Genomic DNA, 23,343 nt, shown 5'->3' on the forward strand with positions numbered 1-23,343 from the left:
TTGTCAACAATAAAAATTATATATTAAAAAAAAGAAACGGAGGCTCAAATGGGTTATTGAGTTTGCTCAAGCCTAATAGTAAATTAATGAAGTAACATGGGGTTTATCTAGCTTCCAAAGCTTCTTTCTATTTGTTCTACTAAATCACCCAGCTTCAACAATCCTGCAATGAGCCAGTTTAAGTACGCTTCAGGAAACACTGCATCATTATGAAATTATGCTCCAGGATTAAATACTATTTACATTTAGGGGACAATGGGGAATATAAATTAAGTACTTGCTCCAGGCTCTAGTCAAGGCAATTATATATAGAAGTATGGGTCAAAACAGGCTATTTACAAGTTCTTTGATAGTCTATCAGCGTTATTGTGCTAAGGTTAAAGATTCTTTTTTTTTAATTGTTAATCATTTATTCTTTGCTTTTAATATATTTTTATTGATTTCAGAGAGGAAGGGAGAGTGAAAGAGAAATATAAACATCAATGATGAGAAAGAATCATTGATCGGCTGCCTCCTGCATGCCCCCCTACTGGGGATCAAGACCGCAACCCGGGCATGTGCCCTTGACTGGAATCGAACCTGGGACCCTTCAGTCTGCAGGATGATACTCTTTCTACTAAGCCAAACCAGCTAGGGCTGTTAGTCATTCATTCTAAAACATGTATACCCAAGATGTCGAAATGAAGAATGAAGTACACTAGAGAGATTTCTTTGAGTCAGATATTACATGTGAGTCATCTGGGAACCTTTCCATTCAAGCTGATATTTAACCCCAATTCAGGTTCTATAATCTAAGAATAGAACATGAGCATTCCTTGCATGATTTTATAGACCTTCTCTAGGACAATGTATGTGTGCAGATGGAATAGACAATCAAGTCAGGTCAAAAGTCACAATGCTCTGTTTCTTTATCTTCCGTTCATACAATTAGACAGCTCCTTAGATAATATAGAAAAAGTGTGGCTATTGCTTCCAAACTAGGATATTTCTTAAAATTTTGGTCTAAAGTTGAAAAGGAAAAGGGATGAATGATGAATGGTTTTTCACCTGTGGCTAAGATTTTAACAGATTTGGCTTGAAAGAAAATAGGAAAGGAAAGGCAAATAGAACCCATGGAAATGGTTCTTTGGGTTCCTGACAATGAACTGTTTGATGTGTCTCCCAAATCTTGATGGCAAATATGTCATAGGCATACATATATGCATATATTTACACTCAGAGGTTCTTACTCTGAATCTTCCATGGGGAAGAGTATCTCTAAAAATTGACTCCCAGAGCTAAAAAAATGGAACTGTGAAAATGAAACTTACTCATTCCTTGAGAAATCCAAGAGAGCGATCTCTCTGAAAGCGAGCTGAAGTTAGGTTTGACTAAATCTTCCACAGTTACTGCTGCTAAGGCATTAATACTGGAGGACACTGTGCTGTAAGGGAAAATAAGACTTTTGATTTAGAATATTTAAACTTTAATAATATTTTAAGTGAGAATGAGAAAGAGAAAAACACATTACTTCTGAAATAGAACTAGATTTCTACTATATTATTTTTAATGATCACAGCATCCTCTTTTGAACACTGTTATCCAAGAATGATTCAGGCAACACTCATAGGCTTAGAAGTAAAAAAAAAAAAAAAGGATAATTTAATATTGCTTCCATGTTGCAATTAATCCTCAGTGTCTATGGAAAGAATCTACATAGATTATGCAGTATTATTATATAACTAGTAGCCCTAGGCATGAATCCGTGCACCAGTAGCTCGCCAGTAGCTCGCTGCCGCCTTCCAGTAGCTCTCTGCCCGCTGTTCCACCCTCCTTTAGCTCCCTCCATCTCCTCACCCCTCCTCATACCTTACAACCCTGCCCCCTCCTGTAGCTCTCTGCCGCCCGCTTGTAGCTCACTGCCTCACCTGCCTGCTGATCCGTGATCCAATCGTTACTCGGTTGGTCATTACGCTTCACAGAGTAACAACCAATTGCATATTATATCTTTATTATATAGGATGACTTTAAAACATACTTTTCTATGTGCACAGAAGGAATATCTTCATAAGTCCTCACTAACATATGCCATAAATATAAATAATATTAATTTCCTGGTTCCTCACTAACATATGCTATAGTTTGTTAATAAGAATTCCCTGGAGCAAACACAGAAAGAAAGTGAAATGAATCAGTTCAAATACAAATATATTATTCAGCATGTAAATAGGACATTTTAATTCTAATTTTCCATTTGACCACATTTTAGCCATTTTATGTATATTTTAAACCAAGACTGTGGGCACCCATTTTTGATAATTAGTGAAAGCCACCATCACTCATCACCATTATTGTGACCCTATAGGGTACATGATAGTGTATTAGATAGTAGGGACCAAGCTAAAGTGGAAACTGATAACAGACTGCTAGCCCATAGAGATAAGTTGGACCAACAGAGGATACTGAAGCAGATTGTCTCCTTTGGGCCATTTGTGCCCATGTCTAGAATTCAGTTTTATCCAATAAAATAGCCAATAAAAAAGAAAGATCTCAACAAGGAAACCATGTATTACTAGAGTCACAGTACATACCTTAATGTTCCACTGTAAGCACAGGCCACAAAAAGTCCGGGAAGTCCTGGGTAATCTTGCAGAATGTCCAGGACCAAATAAGGCATGAGCTGAAAAATTCCAAAATTTACTCCTGAGTACTATATGCTACCAAATATAATTCATCAATGCCTCATTTATTCTGTGTTTTTGGAGAACTAAAGGTAGCTAGCTATTCCACAAAATTGAAATTTCCAAATATCTAAAATTAAATTTTTTTTAACTGCTAAGATTTAAAGAAGAGCATAGCAGTTAAGGCTACAGGCTCAGATGTGGCTCTTTTTACTTAATTTCTCTGAGCCTCAGTTTCCTCATCTGTAAAATAAGGGTAATAATACAAACCTCATAGAGTTGCTATAAGAGTTAAAGTAGATAATCTATGTAAAGCTGTTAGTGCAGTATATGGAATATAGTAGATGCTTACTAAAAGGTAGCTATTCTCATTCTTTGAAATAATAAATTGACTTAAAGGAAATAGTTTATACACCTCTGTGCTTAAGTAAGCAGCAGTTACTTAACGTAACCTTACTTGATGACTCAAGGCTATCCTTGTGAACTTCAATCACTGCCCAGGACTGGAAGTGTAATTACAGTAGCGTGAGACACAGTGACAAGTGGAGAGTAATGTCAGTAAATACCTGCCTTCTTTTAAAAAAGTTCCTGACACCTCCCTAGCTGGTGTGGCTCAGTTGGTTGGAACCTTGTCCTATACACCAAAAGGTTGCGGATTTGAGCCCAGTCGGGGGCACATACAGAAAGGCAACCAATTGATCTCTCTCTCTCTCTCTCTCTCTCTCTCTCTCTCTCTCTCTCTCTCCTCTCTCAAATCTGTAAGCATGTCTTTGGGTAAGGATTAATAAAAACAATAAAAGTTCCTGATACCAACTTATTTTTGTTAAATTACTTTAAAAAGTAAATATTAAATAAGGATAGGAAGGTGTATGACTTCAGCACTGTGCTACATGGCAATCTTTCGGCAAAATTTATTTTTCTTTTTGTTAATCCTCACCCAAGGATATATTTTTCCCCAATGAGTTTTAGAGAGAGTAGACGAGAGGGGGGAGAGACAGAGAGACACATCAATTGGTTACTTCCCACATAAGCCCTTACCAGGGCTGAGCCTGCAACCAAGGTACCGCCTTTCACAGGATCAAACCCAGGACCCGTCAGTCCGCAGGCTGCCGCTTTATCCACTGAACCCAACAGGCTAGGGCAGCAAAAATGATTTTTAAATCAAAAGGGGCCTAAGTGGATAATTTTCCGGAAAAAAAATGTCCTCTCATTTGCATTGCAACATTGCTCCCTTCTCCCATAGTACAGAGTGGATGAAGCCCCTACCTTATCAGACTCTTTGATTTCATTCAACAAAGGTCAGTGGTTGGGATATGGAAGAACATCCTCCTCTGTTTCAAGGGCATGAACAGAATTCTCTTAGCAATGCTTCTTCCCCCATGTTCTCCAAAGCTTACTAACTCTTTATTCACAGAAAATGAGAATAGCACTTCTTTATGATATTAAGACCCGGTTTTCTAAGATATCTTACAAGTTTAACTTCAAGCAATATTCTCTACCTAAGCAAAAGTAAAGCATCTACTGTTAGTGTTATAATGAGATCTAAAATCCTCTACCCTGTCATCAACTTTCCTCAAAATCTTTGGTGTAATATTTCACATTCTGAATGTTCCTCTCGGGTATAGGCAGAATCAACGAGGTAAGGCTGACTAGAGGAAATTAGTAAAACTATATCTAGGTAGTAATCCTCCCTCCTCAGGGTGAGCTCCTGCAGAGGGTAGCAGAAACATATCTTTACATTCCTCAGTTGAGATGTCCCTATCATCTTCTACTGACTGGGCCTTATCTGTATTGCATCCCCAGTGAAATCTTAACTGAAATAACAACACATAACTGGAAACATCCTGTAAGGAGAAAACCTTTTTATTTTTCAGAAAGTTAGCACACACTCTATGTGATCTGTGTATGTGTACAAGTCTCTTAGAAGCTTTTTATAACAAGGAGCCTCAAGGTTAGGAAGTTGTAGTATGTGTGTGTTTTTTTGGTTTTTTTTTTGAGGGGGGGTAGTTTGCTCAGGGTAAGTGGAAGGCATATTAGAGATATATATATATATTTTTTTAATCTCTTTTGTCTTCATGTTACAAACTACAGACATTAAAGGTTGACAACAACAAAAAAATCACAAATATTCTTGACTAGAGAGAATATAATGGAAGAGTGCTTCCATCTTCAGAGTAAACACGATTCTTAGATTCTCTGGGAAAATAGGAAGGATCTGTTTATCAAAAGGAGGGCATGTGTTAAGAGAGGACTGAGATACACAGATCAAGAATGCTCTCATTTTTCTAATCCCACAAATTATATCTTTCTGGGAATATGTTATGCATTTGCACCAATATAAAATTCAGCCTATCTTCAATTCTAATGAGTCACCTGGGCACTCGATTGACAGGCGAGTCTTAGAAAATAATTGTGGCAAGAACTAAGAGAACTCAGGCTTTGTACTCTGGTAGACTTGGGTTTGAATTCTAGCTACACTTTCTGAAAGATGATATATGGCATAGAGGTTCAAAGTTAGGACTCTGTTGGAGGTCTGCCTGCGCTTCAATCCTGACTCCAGGTTTACCAGCTGATTACTTAATTTCTCTGTGCCTCCTTTTCCTCATCTTTAAAAGTAAGATAATCATAGAACCTACCTCAGAGTGTAGCTGTGAGAATTAAAAGTTGAAATTTATACAAAGCACTTATGATAGTGCCAGACTCATGGCAAGTATTTATGAGTGTTTGCAGCTATTCTTATTTATTAGCTATGTGACCTTGGGCAATTTCTGTAACCTGAGACTCATTCATTCCCTTATCTGTAAGATTAGAATCACAAGGGTGTGAGACTGAGATAAAGCAGGCAAGGCTCATGGCACAGAATCTCATCACATAGTTGATATTCAGTAAATGGTCACTCACTCCATCCATTTTTCTGTCATTTAAAAACTGAAAGGTAAGGAGAATATAGTCAATAATAATGTGGTACGTTTGCAAGATGACAGATGATCACTTGAATTAGTAGGATGATCACACTGTATGGTATAAAAATGTCAAATTGATACCATTGTAAATAACTTGGTTATCAATTAACAGGGAAGGAGCAAAGGGAAGGCAGATATTACAGGCATGCCCAGTAAAGTCTGGGTGATGTAGGGAAGGTATTTTCCTGTCAGTCACACCTGGGAACAGGTCACTGGCCAGGATAGGTGTAGCCAGTACAAGGATGTGAAATCTGAGATACTTAAACTCCTAAACGAAGCATGTCAAACTCGAGCCTGGCCCAAGTTTGACATGCTTGTCCTAAACAAAATAGTTCTCTCTTGTGCCCTGGGCTCCTGGCTCTCTTGTTGTAGAGGATGCACTCTGCTGCATTCCCACATGGCTCAGGGCCATGTGGCATACACAATGGACTAATGGACTGTAACTAGCCTGATGCTCTGTGGGACCCAACTTCACTATAGGACAAGAACTCTGGACACTGGCTTTGCTTTTAGCTCTGTTGAATCCCCCTGCACATTTTCCAGTACTGGTTTAAGGGAAATGGGACTTTAGAAACGCAGGGATGTAATTCCATGCAAATAAAAATCCCTCATCCTCCTGTGCAAATCTTAGAAAATTCTTTTTCTCAAGATAGCGTAAGAACCCAATCCCCAGCACCCAATGGGGAAAGAGATACCCCACTTCCACTGATAACAAAATCACTATTTTGAAAACCTGAAACTAATATAACTAATACTAGAGGCCCCATGGACGAAATTCGTGCAAGAATAGGCCTTCCTTCCCCTGGCTGCCGGCACCAGCTTCCCTCTGGCACCTGGGATCCTGGCTTCCCTCCAGCCTCTAGCAGACACCCGGGACCTAGGCTTCCCTCGCAGCCCTGGCTTTGTCCGGAAGGACACCCGGTCTAATTAGCATAATACGCCATCTTATGTCTTGGAGTGACAGTCAATTTGCATATTACTCTTTTATTAGACATGATTGTAAACCAACTATAATTAAAAACAAAACTGAAAAGTAAACTATTTAAAAATGGGATATCTAACAATATGACAAAATGTTCTACAGTAATATGGCTTATATATAGTTTTGGCTTTATAAAACTACATTTACAATTCTACTCCCAGCCTTGCATTATTTCTTGAACTATTTAACACTTGGCTTGAAATTTTCTTGGTATTTCAATATTTTAAACTTGGATACAGCATTCTTTATTCTTGCTATACCTGCCAAATGCTTTATAGAAATTAAAGATGACTATATTGTACCTATTTACTGTTACTCTACAAGAACATGCATAATCTTCCTTCCCAACTAATAAGCGTTTTGAATGTCACTAATGCACATGTAAGAAAGACATGGTACTGAACCTGGTCTGGTGCAGACACTTGGTTGTTTGTCCAAGGATCGCAGTCCCGGTACCTGGAATATAGGGCGAGCCCACAAAGCACTGCACAGACGAGGATTACCCAGAGTCCCACAAGATTGATGTAGAGAGACCTAGAGAAGTGAAAACAAGCCAGTAAATGACAGCTGTGATTTCCATCCCAAAGAAGAGGTAAGTTGTTACATAGACAGAAGAAACTTCCATGATTATATTCAATAAATGTACATTATCTTTTATGAAAAATGCTACCTATCTTATCCTGGCCTAACCCTCTATGAATGACATCGATCAACAATGTGTTTGGAAATACATAGGTGACGTTTTCCCATTGAATGAATGCATTTTCCTGGTTGGAGTTCCAAGGCCATTATTAGCTTTATAATGGTATCTAATTATACTACTTCAGGGTTTCTTGTCATGAAGATTTTAATAGTCAACAGATCAGCAACAATTACTCATTTTCCTTTTAAAAGTGATACAATTATAAACTACTAAATATACTTAGCATCTACATAGCAACTCATCAAACCTGTTTAACTGTGGTTTGTCATACCATCCATTAAGTATGAAAGGCAAGCCTATATTCCATGGACAGTATCTTCCCAAACAATGTTCAGCATTATAATGCACAGTGTGCACCCCAGGGGAGTGCAAAGGTTTATAGAACAGTGCTGGAGCCAGACCTGAACATAAATCCCATCTCTACCAACTATACGTGACTCTGGGAAAATGATTTAGCCTTTCTGATTCTCAGTTTCTTCATTTTCACCTAGAGATAACAATGTTGACCTCACAGACTTATAAGACTAAATGAAATAATATATATCATATGGCAGAGAGCTTGGCAAGTAATAAACACTTGCTAAATGGTAGTTGTGGATATTATTAGTATTGATGCCATTGAATGCTATGCCTTAATCATCAGTTGAATAGTGAATTTCTCTCACTAAGGTGCCTACATTTCTCCCCAGTGGTGCTATAGTAGACACTGTGATAAGCTGCCCAAGGGCAAAGAGGGGTATTACCCCCACAGTCATGGAGTATCTAATGACCAATGGATTCAGAGGGCTCCTCACCCTCACCTGGGGCAAGCCTGGAGGATCATTAGAGCTTTAGAGCTCCCCGGATGTCTCTGTTGAGGCTGTATCACAGGCCAACTTCTCCCTCTGGCCAATACTGTTTTCTTCCCTTCCTTCACTTCCCTGATAGAGGCTGGTATACTAGCCTCCATCTCAGAGTCTCCTTCTGGGAGAACCGCCAGGCGACAGGTGCCCGGCAGGTGCCAAACAACAGACTGCTAGCCTTTTCCCTTGATTCACTAAATTCACTGTGTTTTGTTATTGTCTAAAAATAGGATAAGTAACTATATCTCATCTCCGAATCATAGAAAATATACCCAGACACTTTCCTGTTCAGACACTTCCCTTGCTTATACGTGAGTTTAATACTTTACCATATCGTTTTATTTATTTTAATGGTATTCAAATAGATCAGTTACCAACATCTGTTGTTGTCCCCAGACAAACAGGGTAAGTCTGACTCTTGGGCTGGGATTCATTCTTCCCATGGAACCAGTGTTGGAAAGCCAGAGAAAATGGTTCCTCTGACCCCCGGGAGTCTGCCTTGTTAAGGAGACCCATTGGGCTATTCGGAAGGAAATGGTTTCTTTTTAAGAAAGCTCCAATACTGTTCTTTTAGTTATAAAAGTGGGCTTTTTGAGCTTTGTGTTCCCAACACAACAGAAAAGCATGCGCACAATTACTTTGGGAAAGGCATTAGTTCTAATATACATTTCCACTCTGGTGGATTGCTGGATTTACATTACATGCCTTCAAAGCTCCTTATAATACCACAACTTTTAAGCTCACTTTTGGGGGATTGCCTATCTAGTTATTGCACTCACATTCATATCGATTTTTCATTGTGGGATTATCCAAAGACAGGTAATGTCTAAACCAATTTACTCTCCATATATTGAGTTCTGACATGGGACATCACAATATTTTCATATTCTCCTTTGAACAGAAATAGAATTGCCACTCCATCTCCTACTCCAATCACCCTGTTACTCTTAATCACTCTATTTAGAGTTCTGAAGCCCCTAAATGCCTGTGGGCTGAGTCAGCCTATTCATCAGCATGAGGAGTGGTGGTCACAAGTTTACCTGAGGCCTCCTGGGAAAGAACCAGCCACTGTTCAAACTCTTGGCTCGAGCCAAGATGGGCTTGAGAGTTCTCTGACCATGTGGTCCTTCTGACCGCTGTGCTTTGTCCAAATGACTTTGCCTACCTGAAATGCTCTCTCACTCTTCTCTACCTGCCACATGTGGTCATTCTTTAGGATCTGCTGGTTGACAGGAACCTCTCAACCAGGATTCACATCCCATGATTTGAGGTGGAAAAAGGAACTCACCTTTACTAGACCCCTACCATCTGTGTGTTGAACACAGTATTCTACAATCCCCTCCATGAGATGTATAATATGTCTTATGTTCATTTTACAAGTTTAGAAACTGAAGTTCTGAGAGGCTCGGTAACTCGCCCAGGATCACTCAAGTAGCAAGTCCTAGAGCAGGATAATAAACCCATGACTGTGTTTGAAAATAAAACACACCAGCACATCTGGCATATAATGCTCTGGAACATTTCCTCTATTGTTACAGTGTTTCATGGAACTGTTATACCTCTCTAGTGTTATTTCACTTTTTACATACTTGAGCATATTTTCCTAATTTGCTGCTAAGATTCTTCATGACAAGAGCCATGTATTTACAATTTTCCCCACAATTCCTTATGTGAACAGATGAATAATATATAACTATTGGTAAGATTTGTTTTAACAATTAATATAAATGTTTAAATATCTTATTTCAAACATACAGTACCACTTTGTTCTACTTCATCCTTTCATAAGTAAGTACATGGTTTATCTGTTGGAATTTTATGATACCAAAAACAAACTTGAGCAAATAGAAGCTTAACTTACGAAAGAGTTTTTATAAAGACAATTAATGGTTAATTATGATAAAAATACTATAGTTAGGCTTACAGTTTTGCCTGGAATCTGCTTTTACAGGAAATATATCTCTGCACTTGGGATTGGTTGACACCATACAGGCTGGTCCACGTGAAGGTCCCTCCTAAAATAATTGTCCAGAATGTGTGTCTTTGCAAAGGATTAGGATTAAAACTAAATGAAAACAAACAGAAAACAAATCTGAACTATTGGCAAAAAAAACACCCTATTGGAACCCCTCTTTCCCCCAGATTATTTTTGGAAGCAAACAATGTAAACCTACATAAATATATATACATTCATATGTACACATTTATCAAGTAATTATAAACAGCAGAAATATTCCTAATTTCAGTACAATGAAATAAAATTGAAATGGTCAAAGGTTTGGGAATTCTGGATGTGATTGGGGGAACATTAATATTCTAATTATTCTGAGCATTTATGTAAATTGTTCTCTTGTGGCCATAGAAAATAATTTAAACAAGCCATGCTGTAATCAGAGAAGAGCATGAAGCTAAAAAAAAAAAAAAAAAAAAAAAGTGAAAGGTCCTAAATACATCACAGCAATAGGTAATGTACTGAAATAAACACAAACTTGATACATTTTGTGTGTCTAATTCTTCTCCTAGCACATGTATAGTCATAGTTCTAATTTATATTCATACTTAAGAATTCAGTCAATTAATAGTTTAAAGGTTTTCATGTTTGAAAATTACTATGGCATTATAATTGTGTTTTCTTAAAATGCTGTGTGCACAAGCTAAAGATTAACAGTTGAAAGTCATTTTATGACTTGTACCAAATATTGTTACAAAGAAAGCTCAACTTCCACATTTAATATTTGTGATGAAATATCTAGTTTCTCTATTAGTTCTTCTTCAGGAAAACTGAACAGCTGTTGAACACATGTTCTATCAAATGTTATGCTGACACTTGAGGCATCAGCTATAATTTTTCTAGTCAATGCTCTTGAAATAATATATAATGGTATATAATGCAAATTATATATTTATACATATATACTATATATATACATGATATAATCCTATATAAGAAAGAAGTAATATGCAAATTAACCTTCATGCCCTCACAAGATGGCTGCATACAACCAGGCCAGCAGGGGGGTGAGGGACAACCAAACAACTGAACAAGGAGGCTGCTTGGGGTGACCAGGCTGGCAGAGTGGGGCAGGTGGGGGCAACCAGGCCAGCAGGGGGGGCAGTAAGAGGTGACCAGGGGGCAGGCAGATGAATGATTAGGAGCCAGCGGTCCAGGATTGTGATAGGGATGTCTAACTGCCGGTTTAGGCCCGAACCAGCAGTCGGATATCCCCCAAGGGGTCCTGGATTGGAGAGGGTGCATGCTGGGCTGAGGGGACCCCCCCTGTGCATGAATTTTCATGCACCAGGCCTCTAGTATAATAATAATAATAATAATAATATACGGCATATATATATATGGCATCATAATAACATACTACATAATTCCAGGGAAATATAAATATCATACTACATAATGCCAGGGAAATATATATATATGGCATCATAATAACATACTACATAATGCCAGGGAAATATAAATATCATTCTCCAGGATGCTTGAAATCAAGAACTATCAAAATGAAATCACTGTCTTTTAGTGTTTTTCTCTTAAGAGGTTTCCTTTCCTTATCTATCTGCTATCTCTTCCCTTATCACCCAACCCCACCCTTGCAACTCATCCAGACTTTATTATCTGGAAGCATATACTCTTTTTAAAAAATATATATATTTTTTTTTTATTGATTTCAGAGAGGAAGGGAGAGGAAGTGAGAGATAGAAACATCAATGATCAGAATCATTGATCAGCTGCCCACTACTGGGGATCAAGCCTGCAACCCTTTGGCATGTACCCTTGACCTGAATCAAACCCAGGACCCTTCACTCTGCAGGCCACTGCTCTATCCACTGAGCAAAACCGCCTAGGGCAGCAATCAATCCCTTCTCAGGAGGAAGTGCCATTCTAAGTACCATGTCACTAAGTACTATCTGACTGATTTAACCCCTTAGATACCTTACACATTCCTTACACATTTACTTGCCAGCTTCAATTTCTGTGCCACATCCTTAGTGGTTTATTTTCTAATGTAAGGTTACTATTTCAATAAAGATATCATTTTCACAGAAAAACAAAAATGAAAGGAATATTCAATTAGTCAAGAGGTAAATAGCAACTTACTTCCAGAAGTTTAATCTTCCACCATTACGGGAATCATTTATAATAGTGCCGATTCCCCCTTGAATCACCGAAGCTTGTATAATCACAGAAACAAATCCCGCCAGCATGATCCCGACTTGAAACACATCCGTCCAGACAACTGCCTTAAGACCACCCTTTGAGGGGAAAGTGTATTAGGATTAATGTTTCTATCAGACATTATTAAGCACCTGTATGCTTATGCATTTTGCTATAAAAACTTACCAAATACATGGATATTGGCCAAGAAGTGCACCCCAGAGAGACAGGTTGGAAGAGCCTTCAAGAGCAGGTGATATTTAAGACAAACTTTCAAACATACGAGAGGCAAAGATAGAAGGTTTTCCCAGCAGAGAAAACAGCATGGGTGAAAGCATAGATAGGTCAAAGTATATGGTATGTTGAATGTAGACATATATGTATTTTGGAGTAAAGTGGAGTGGTATGGAGAGATTGTTGGGAAGAAAATTCAGAATCAAATTGCAACAGCAATATCATAGATTTTTATCCTATAGGCAGGGCTGATATTCAAACAGTATGCACACAGAAGGTCATATCAATTGTTGAAACACTAAAACTGTTTTGTATTAGCCACTGCCACACACTTCCTGAGTATCCCCCTTCATTCCCTTTGGCCTTGGCTGAAACAGCCCCTCCTTTTAGGAGGAGGCCCTATCTCCTAAAAGATCCAGCAATTAAAGAGTTCAAATCTAACCCACCACAGAGCCCATAAGACTTGCACCACTCTAAGGACCAGCATCCATGGGAGTATCAGTGCCTTGCCATACTGGTTCTTCAATATTCTGACTGTCACTAAAGGCAATGGAAAGTTATCTCAGGTTTCTGAGCTGAGGAATAATATAAACACAGCTATAATAACTTGGCAACAGTAAGGTTGAATTAGGAGATAAGATTAGGGACCATTGCATGGTTCAGATGAAAGAAAACATTTTCAGTTATGATGAATGTTCTACAAAGGATCAAATTTTACCCCAGACTGGATATTCCCTACCAAAAACAGTTATACTTTGGGAGGTAGGAGAGTAGGTGTGAACAACCCTGATTGCAGCACATAGCTACTGGAATGTTTGATTTTGCAAAGCAAGTGTGTAGAGTGAAAGGAGAAACAATGTTCTTGACATACCAGCGTGCAGTAGAATGTGCAGACTACCCCTGTAGCCACCACTGCGCCCCACAGATCAAATCCTGTGACTGTCGAAGAAAAGAAAATGCATGTATAATTATGAACCATGTATAATAAAAGTACTTCTCAAAAACAAAAAAAATCAGGGGAAAGCCATATCATTTATTGGGTACCTACCTCTTTCCCACTTGCCTATAACTAAGTCCAAGTCTTGTAAGATGTACCAAAACAAATGGAGTTTAAAATTCTACCTGTTGAGTTAAATAGACTTGGTTTCTACCCTCAGACACCATACACAGATCCAAAATTAGCTAAATTAAATACATTAAAACACATTTGCATTATACTTAAGCTAAGAAAAGGCTTAATACTATGATGTAGTTATTTGGACTGAATAGAGTCCTAGGTATGGTACTTGTCACCATGGTTCAAATAAACACACTATCCTACCAGCCCTTGAAAGTTGTCCATGTTACTAAAATGGGACTAAGGTAGAGAAAAGTCTATATAAGTTTCTACCATTTACCTAATTAGTAGAGCGGCATATTAACCTATCTAATAAAAGACTAATATGCAAATTGACCATACCTCTGCTACACCCACCAGCCACACCCACCAGCCAATCAGGAGTGAGTATGCAAATTAACCCAACCAAGATGGCTGTGGCCACGGAGTGAACAGGAGGCTTGGGTTTCTCTGGCAATGGAGGAAGCCCAGTTTCCTGCACACCCTGGCCGGCCCTGGACTCCACTCAAGGCTACAAAGTTTCAATTATAGAAGATAAATAAATCCCAGATACCAGGGCCTCCACTTGGGTCGCCAGGGGGCGTGGCCAGCCTACAAACCACCACAGGCCCCTCGCCCAAGCCACCCCACGCCCCAAGAGAACCTCCACCCTGATCCAGGACACCCTTCAGGGAAAATCAGCTGGCCCCCACCCATGCAGCAGGCCTCTATACTATCTAATAAAAGGGTAATATGCAAATTGACCATCACTCCAACACACAAGATGGCTGCCCCCATGTGGTCAAAGATGGCTGCCCCCAGGTGGACACAAGATGGCCATCAGGGGAGGGAAGTTGGGAGGGACCAGGCCTGCAAGGGAAGGCAGTTAGGGGCGATCAAGCCTGCAAGGGAGGGCAGTTAGGGGTGACCAGGCCGACAGAGGAGGGAAGTTGGGGGCGACCGGGCCTGCAGGGAAGGGCAGTTGGGGAGGACCCAGGCCTGCAGGGGAGAGCAGTTGTGGGGGGGAACCAAGCCTGCAGTGGAGGGCAGTTGGGGGGGACCAGGCCTGCAGGAGAGGGCAGTTAGGGGCAATCAGGCTGGCAGGGGAGCAGTTAGGCATCAATCAGGATGGCAGGGGAGTGGTTAGGGGGTGATCAGGCTGGCAGGCAGAAGCAGTTAGGGGCAATCAGGAAGGCAGGCAGGCGAGCAGTTGTGAGCTAGCAGACCTGGATTGTGAGAGGGATGTCTGACTGCCCGTTTAGGCCCGATCCTACTGGGATAGGGCCTAAACGGGCAGTTGGACATCCCTTGAGGGGGTCCCAGATTGGAGAGGGTGCAGGCTGGGCTGAGGGACACCCCCCCCACCCTGCACGAATTTAGCACATCGGGCCTCTAGTATTATATAAAATAGAAGGATGACTCCATAGCCACAAATTTGATAATGAACCAGTTCCTTGAAAGACAAAATTTGCCACAATTCACACAAGAAGAAACAGGGATCTGAGTAGACCAGTGATGGCGAACCTATGACACGCGTGTCAGCACTGACACGCGTAGCCATTTCTGATGACTCGCGGCTGCTGAGGCGGCCGCATGCCGAGGATGAAACATTTGCTGCTCCTGAGGATGAAACATTTGAGAAATAATGTTTTTTCCTCAAAGTGACACACTACCCGAGTTATGCTCAGTTTTTTGGCGAAGTTTGAAACACCAAGTTCAAAAGGTTGCCCATCACTGGAGTAGACTATATCTATTAAGCAAACTGAATTCATAATCTTGCAAATCAGAAGGCTTTAGCCTAGATAGGTTTACTGGTGAATCTTAGCAAGCATTTAAGGAAAAAATTATACCAACTCTCTTGAGAGGACAGAAGCAGAGGCAATACTTCCTAACTCACTCTATTAGGCCAGCATTAACCTAATACCAAAAACAGACAAAGACATTATTTCCAGTAGTGTTTAATAGCTACCTGGAATGGCAAGATGTTTCAATCTTACCTTGTACTAGTAAGACCAATATCTCTCATAAACACAGATGCAAAAGTCCTCAACAAAACATTAGCAAATCGAATGATAAAAGTGTAAAAAGAATTATACACCATGACCAAATGGGGTTTATCCCACATATGTAAGAGTTTCAGCATAAAATAAGAGACAAAATATAAAACCAAATTAGTTAGGCAAATACCCAAATTTGAATTTGAAAAAGTGGAAGTATTAATATGTTTCTTTTGATTTCAGAGAGAGAAAGGGAGAGGGAGAGAGGGATAAAAATATCAATTATGAATCACTGATGGACTGCCTTCTGCATGCCTTCTACTGGGGATCAAGCCTGCAACCCCGAGCATGTGCCCTGACTGGGAATTGAACCCTGACCTCCTGGTTCATGGGTTGACGCTCAATCACTGAGCGACACTGGCTGGGCTAGTATAAACTCTTAATTTAAGTTTTCTTAAATATATATCCCCCAGTTCTGTCCACTGAAAAGACCTAGAATAAATAGACAGGACCAGGAAATTTACTAGTACAAGGTAAGACTGAAACATCTTGCTATTCCAGGTAGCTATTAAATACTACTGGAAATCATGTCAAAAGAATTCAAGAGATAACTTAAGGAGGCCCCTGCTGGACAAAAATGAGGTATTAATGTTAATGTTTTAAATATATTGATGGTATAACAATATTTTAAAAACACATCCTGGTACAAGCATCCAGTTATAAAATACATAAGTCATGGAAAAGTAATGTACAGCATGGTGAATATAGTTAATAATACTGTATTGGATATTTGAAAGTTGCTAAGGGAGAAGATCTTAAAAACTCTCATCAGAAGAAAAAGAATTTTGTAACCACATATGATGGTGAATGTTAACTAGACGTATTGTGGTGATCAATGTTCAGTTCCCATTCAGTTAAGTAAGTTTCTACTGAGCACCTGTTACACAATAAGTAATATGTCCACTGTCTTGGTTACTGTGAAATACACAATTGATATTCAAGTGGTCAAAATACAGTCCCTCAGGTTCTCATTTATTCCAAGGGAGTTGGTCAATAAACTGGTAAGGACAGAGTCCTTGGTTTCTTTACATATTGAAAGTACTGCTCTCTCTCTCTCTGCCCTGGCCGGTGTGGCTCAGTGGATAGAGCGTCGGCCTGCGGACTCAAGGGTCCCAGGTTCGATTCCGGTCAAGGGCATGTACCTTGGCTGCGGGCACATCCCCAGTAGGGGGTGTGCAGGAGGCAGCTGGTCGATGTTTCTCTCTCATCGATGTTTCTAGCTCTCTATCCCGCTTCCTTCCTCTCTGTAAAAAAAAAAAAAAAAGAAAGTACTGCTCTCTTTTTCCTAGAACTGCAATTTAAACCCTAAAGCCAACATCTTCCTAACACTTAAAGCCAATACGTAACTTATGAAGTTTATAGCTCAGTTTTTTACATATGAAGTGATTCATTTATGATGCTGGTACTATTGACACGGAACATGCCCCACATTCAGAAGTCAAGAGTACATTATATAATGGAATTCTTCTTTGTAATGATACTGTTGTACTTTATAAGCTTGGGTGATAACTACTATCTATCATGAAATTTTAAAAAATTAGTGTGGAGTTAGCAAGGTGTTGTGTGTGTGTGTGTGTTTTTTTTTTTCATTTTATTGTACCACATTCTTCCCATCACAGAATCCATCTGATAAGAATTCAAAGAATGTGGAGTTTCCCTGAAGCCTTTTGAGAATCTGACTAACATGAATGTAGGCCTCAATAAACTATCCCAGTTTCACTGCTATTATCTGCCCAAATCCAGAGAGTATGGTAATTTGTTGATCAGTACAACCTTCACACATTTGTTTATAAGGACCCTATAGCCATCTGTCATTTTGGCACGAGGAACAGTCAGGTATTTCAAAGCACACAGATTTTTTTCTTTTGCATTTTGGACCACATTAGAAGTGAGGAGAAAGGCTTCTCTCCCTTCCAGATTTTACAATGTAACTGAGCCAAATTACACAGGAAAAAAAAAAAAAAAAAAAGCCTCCTGGAGATGGGCTGGAGGTTGGAGCCACAGAGAGGAAGTGCAGTCATTCACTATTTAGTCTATAGGAGGCGCTCATTCTGACGGGATGGAGAATGGCTGTTTGGCACTTCCCAGAGACTCACTTGCCCCGTGAATTCTGTCCTAATGTGCAGACCTTGGGAGCTATGGATCCAGGAACCCAAAGAAACTGCTAGTGTAGACACTGAGCCCACCTTTCCTAACCCAAGCTGATGCAGGTTACTGGAAGCATTCCTCCAGCTCCCATCTCCCAGAGAATAAGGTCTACTAAAAATGAACCCACAAATTGACATAATTGGTAACTCTAAAATGTACCTTGATTCAACGCCAGGGCAGGGGCATAAATAACAATTCCAGTATACAGCACCTGGGGAGGAAAAGAAGACCAAATAAATTATATGAATTACAAAATATCAATATTTTTCTACAAATTCAATTGTGAATTAAAACAGCAGTGTCAATACACTTTGTAAAATTTGTTTATAACTTGAAAAATGTTATTTAAGTAAGGTTGATTCTCCTTTTCTATTTGTAGTATCATCATAGGTTACAAAAATCTCTTATGACCAATTTTTTGTAAAAATAGGGAATCTCACCCTGGCTGGTGTGGCTCATGGTTGAGCATCATCCTGATCACAGAAAGGTTGCTAGTTTGATTCCCGGTGAGGGCACATGCCCAGGTTGCGGGCCAGATACCTAGTAGGGGTGCATGCAGGAGGCAACTGACTCATGTTTCTCTGTCACACTGATGTTTCTCTTTCTCTCTCAAAATCAGTAAAAACATAATTTAAAAAAATAGGGACTCTTCATGTGGTACTTAGTGTAGATAGTGATCCATCAACTCAAGCTAGAAATCAATTTTCCTAGATCTAAAATAATTAAAAAGAAACAATGGAAATTTAAAAGTGGATGGTCCCCTTATTCTTATGCCTTCAAACAATTGTTAATCACTGCATATTTAATTAGGAAAACGGTGAAAATTTTGGAAACTGGTTTGTAAAAGTTTGCATGTCCATTAATTAAACAAAAGTGTAAATCTGCCCTATAAACTACTGAAAGTCAACCAAAACTGCATTTCAACTTGTTTTTATATTATTCATTTTATTCATTTATACATGTAATAAATATTTATTAATCTGGGCACAATAGTGAATAAGATAAATAAGGTCTTTTTTCTCAAAATATCATCTTCATTGCACTTGATCTTTCAAATATAAAACAGAGAAGCTAATTCTATGATCACTCTACACAAATATATTATGAAAAGAATTATATCATGTAGTATTAGAAGCCAGTCCTCCATATGGGAGATGCTAAAGTTCCCCGCTTTTTGTAAGAATGACCTAGCTTTCCAGTCGTTATTCTAAGCTGAAGATTTGAAAATGTTACCACAGGCCACCTTCTCCACACTATCCCCACTTTTCATTTCTGTTGGTATTTCTAACAATGATCCGAAGGGGCTCTGAACTGTTAGTAAATACAAGCTACTGGTCTCAGCTCTGTGTCAGAATGTCCACTAGGCCCCAAAGAGCCCCTTCCTTTTATACTGCAAGTGTTAAGGACTGACGTAAGTTATGTAATTCACTAATATATAAAATGAAGTCTAGCCAAATAATTTACAAAGGCACTCTGCCGTGCTACAGCAAATGCTCAGGTAGCTTTTGATTGGAGAGATGATATTATAAATAAAGATGAGAATAAAAACTTCTTCCTACGCCGAAACCGGTTTGGCTCAGTGGATAGAGCGTCGGCCTGCGGACTGAAAGGTCCCGGGTTCGATTCCGGTCAAGGGCATGTACCTTGGTTGCGGGCATATCCCCAGTAGGGGGTGTGCAAGAGGCAGCTGGTCGATGTTTCTCTCTCATCGATGTTTCTAACTCTCTATCCCTCTCTCTTCCTCTCTGTAAAAAATCAATAAAATATATTAAATAAAAAAAAACTTCTTCCTAGACTTCCATTATCAAGCCCATCCCTAAAGCCCTTAGCTGCCAAGAGTAGATATAAATCATTGACAACGATCACGACAAGCCTCCAGCGGCCAGGATGGGGGGCGGGAAACATTCTCTGGCACTGACGGCTTGGCAAATCTTTGCTTCCCATTATGCCTATCAGTAAATTTATACTTGCATCCTCTTGAATTACTGGATTGTGTGCTTGGCTTTAAAAACACCTCCAGAGTGTGTATGGCTCTATTGTTTTACCCTCAGTGACTGCTTCAGTTGGGTCTTAAGGTTCCATTTTTAAAAGAGAGAACACATTCACTTTTTAAGTATGCTTTCAAAGGTATTTCCTAATGTCTTCCCACATCATGAAAACATGTTGCAAAAGTACTGTGAAACATACAACTTGTTTTCCCAGTGTTAACAATTCCCGTTCTCGGTTACTACAGCTCTTTCAAAAGTCTGTGTCATCTCGGTAATGACCTTACTGTCACTTGGGTGGGGAGGAGGGATGAGGAAAAGCGTATTTTTCTAAAACAATGTTAACTGTTGTTTAATCAATATAATATTTAACATTCACTCACATCATTCTGTTTTCCCAGGAAAAAGTCACTTGTTAAACACTGTTCACTGTTCATTTGTTAAAACACTGATCTTATGGGTTGATGCTGTGTATTGACAAGTGTTTTTGCTTTTTTTGTTTCCTCCTATTTTCAACATCTCTTTTTTTATCTTTCATGTGTTCACCAAAAAAGTGTGGCCCTAATGCCTTGATTAAAAACATTTTAGATGACAAAAGGTCAAAGTTAAAGGACTGTTACTTACTGTTTGGATAATGTAGACGATTGTTCCACAGAGACGAACATATTTGTTAAATCGAAGTTCTAAATACTGTTTCCAAAAAAGAAAAAATGGTTAATACGTGAAACTTCTGGACACTTTTTTAAAATCAGCAGCTTAGGAAGTAAAGAACTCATACAGAACAGTTCCCTCACCCCCAGAAAACTCCCTTATGCTGCTCTTTTGTAGCCAAACCCTCCATATTCTTCCAATATTTTTTAAAATATATTTTTTATTTATTTCAGAAAGGAAGGGAGAGATAGGAACATCAATGATGAGAGAGAATCATGGATCAGCTGCCTCCTGCATGCCCCGACCGGGAATCGAACTGTGACTCCTGGTTCATAGGTCGACACTCAACCATTGAGCCATGCCAGCTGGGTTTCCAATAATTTTTTAACCTAAATCAGCCCAAGTCAATTTCTGTTCAGAGCCAACAACCTTGCCATTCTTCCGATTCTCCTTGACATCTATTATATCTCATAATATAGTCTGCTCACCTCCTATATTATATATCAGAACTAGAGGCCAGATGCACGAAATTCATGCAAGAGAAGGCCTTCCTTCCCCCGGCTGCCAGCACAGGCTTCCCTCTGGCACCCACGACCCAGGCTTCTCTCACAGCCCCAGCTTCATCCAGAAGGTCATCAGGAAGGACATCTGGTCTAATTAGCATATTATGCTTTTATTATTATAGACTAGAGGCCTAATGCACGAAATTCATGCAAGAGTAGGCCTTCCTTCCTCTAGCTGCCAGCACCGGCTTCCCTCTGGCACCCAGGACCCAGGCTTCCCTCTGGCCACTAGCAGGCACCCGGGACCCGGGTTTCCCTCACAGTCTCAGCTTCGTCGGGAAGGTCATCTGGAAGGATGTCCGGTCTAATTATCACATTCCGCTTTTATTATTATAGATGTATTATAGAGTTAGAATCCTAGAATTTCACAGCTGGAATGAAACTGGAGTCTAAGACATTCTTTCACTTAAATATTATTACCACATGTAGAGTGAATTTTAAGACTGACAATAGTCTTTTCATAAAGCAAAAAAAAAAAAGAGGAAAGAAAAAACTGACATTAGATAATAAACAGGGGGAAAGGATATTTTTGCTCCATAATCACAGCTAACATTTATAAAGTATTTGCTTTGTATACTGTCCTCTCAACAACTACATGAGTAGGTATCTATATATATAATAGAGAAATATGCTAATTAATCAGGATGCTGTAATGGGTCGACCAGACACGAGGAGGTTGCCCATGCAGCGGGGGGGGTGGGGGCGGCAGGGGCCTCCATGCGCCTGAGCTGGGGGAGGGCCTGGTCAGCAGCCACCGAGGCTGCTTCAAGGGCCGGAGAGGGATGCAGGGCCGGACCCGCAGCAGCCGCGGCTGCTGCAGGGCCTGGGGAGCCAGGCAGGGCTGAACCAGCAACTCCAGGGTGGGCAGCACAGCTGGACCCGCCCCCAGGTGGGTCCAGTCGTGCAGCTTGACAGCAAATAGCAGGGCCTGCTTGGCCGTTGCCACGGCGACCTGTGAGCAGGCAAGCGGGCCTGCAGGCAGCACCCAGCAGGGCCTGCTTGGCCGTCGCCATGGTGTGGAGCAGGCAGGCCCCACAGAGAGCAGAGAACCCTGGGGAATGGGCCTAAGCCATCAGTAGGACATCCCCTGAGGGCTCCCAGATTGGAGAGGGTGCAGGTTGGGCTGAGGGGACCGCCCCCCCCCCCCCGCCTTGTGCACAAATTTCAAGCACCGGGCCTCTAGTTAAGTATAAATGCATGAGGAAACAGGCTCAGAGAGAACCCCAATGTTGCAACTTAATAATTGTCAGAGCCACAATGAAAATCTAAGACCATTTGATACCAAAACATGTAACCACTACTAAACAAATAAACAAACTGACCACTGTATAAGACTCCTATAGAGTGAGTGATGGCATTGGCACATAGTAGGACCTCCAAAAATAACGAATGGATAAAAGTTATGCATACAGTGTAGCACATTAGGGGAAGAGTTCTAGCCCTTGTCCCAACCTTACCCCTGACTCCACAAGCTTGGGGCAGTCACTCAAAATCTCATGTTCCTTCCTCTTGAAAATGAGATCTTATAAATAATTCTTTCCTCTCTTGCTGTGCAAGGTTTTGGAGACTAAACTATATAATAAAAGGTTAATATGCAAATTGGTGGAAAACCAGTCACTATGATGTGCACTGACCACCAGGGGGCAGATGCTCAATGCAGCATCTGCCCCCTGGTGGTCAGTGCACTCCCACAGGGGGAGTACTGCTCAGCCAGAAGCCAGGCTCACAGCTGCCTCCATGGCAGTGCTAAGGACCCCCCAGCAAACATCCCCCGAGGGGTCCTGGACTGTGAGAGAGCGCAGGCCAGGCTGAGGGAACCTTCCTCCCCCCCGCAAGTGCACGATTGTCGTGCACCAGGCCTCTAGTCAAATATATAAATGGATGGGGAAATGTTGTAAACTGTTCATTCAGAAGAAAGACATGAAGTTGGTATTCAAATCCATAGGCCTTGAGAATTTGAATCTCAGTGAATTACATGTCAAAATCATCCAAGGACAATTTGGAAGACTTTTTAGATGACCCATCAAGTAAGCTTGGAAACAGGGCAGTGTTATCTCTTCAGAATATTTTTAGTAAAACTATTAAAAATGAATGTACATGAACAGACAGAGGAGTATTTGCCTTTTCTGGGTATATGCATCTAAATTGCTGGAAATTAAAGAAAACAGAAGAGAAAAAATGTGATGAAGGTAAGAATGTATATAGTGAGTTGAACCAAATAACTTGGTTCAATTAAGTTAATTCCCCCAGTTCCCCTCCACACTCCCCGCCCCCACCCCTTCCCCCGAGGT

General features: G+C 40.2%; 1 protein-coding gene across 2 annotated transcripts in view; it reads right to left on the reverse strand.

Moving 5' to 3' along the window:
* SLC5A8 (solute carrier family 5 member 8) overlaps positions 1 to 23,343 on the reverse strand; it is a 41,114-nt gene that overhangs the window by 13,807 nt on the left and 3,964 nt on the right. For both annotated transcript variants that reach the window (XM_008144765.3, XM_054719405.1), the window contains exons 2-9: positions 20,463 to 20,528; positions 18,013 to 18,064; positions 13,424 to 13,491; positions 12,262 to 12,416; positions 10,075 to 10,215; positions 7,010 to 7,139; positions 2,571 to 2,659; positions 1,311 to 1,423 (exon numbers count right to left, since the gene is read on the reverse strand). In XM_008144765.3, the coding sequence (XP_008142987.2) occupies positions 1,311 to 1,423; positions 2,571 to 2,659; positions 7,010 to 7,139; positions 10,075 to 10,215; positions 12,262 to 12,416; positions 13,424 to 13,491; positions 18,013 to 18,064; positions 20,463 to 20,528 (814 nt within the window). The remainder of the gene's footprint in view (positions 1 to 1,310; positions 1,424 to 2,570; positions 2,660 to 7,009; positions 7,140 to 10,074; positions 10,216 to 12,261; positions 12,417 to 13,423; positions 13,492 to 18,012; positions 18,065 to 20,462; positions 20,529 to 23,343) is intronic.

This window comes from Eptesicus fuscus, chromosome 7 (genome assembly GCF_027574615.1).
Source record: "Eptesicus fuscus isolate TK198812 chromosome 7, DD_ASM_mEF_20220401, whole genome shotgun sequence".
Lineage (NCBI taxonomy): Eukaryota > Metazoa > Chordata > Mammalia > Chiroptera > Vespertilionidae > Eptesicus > Eptesicus fuscus.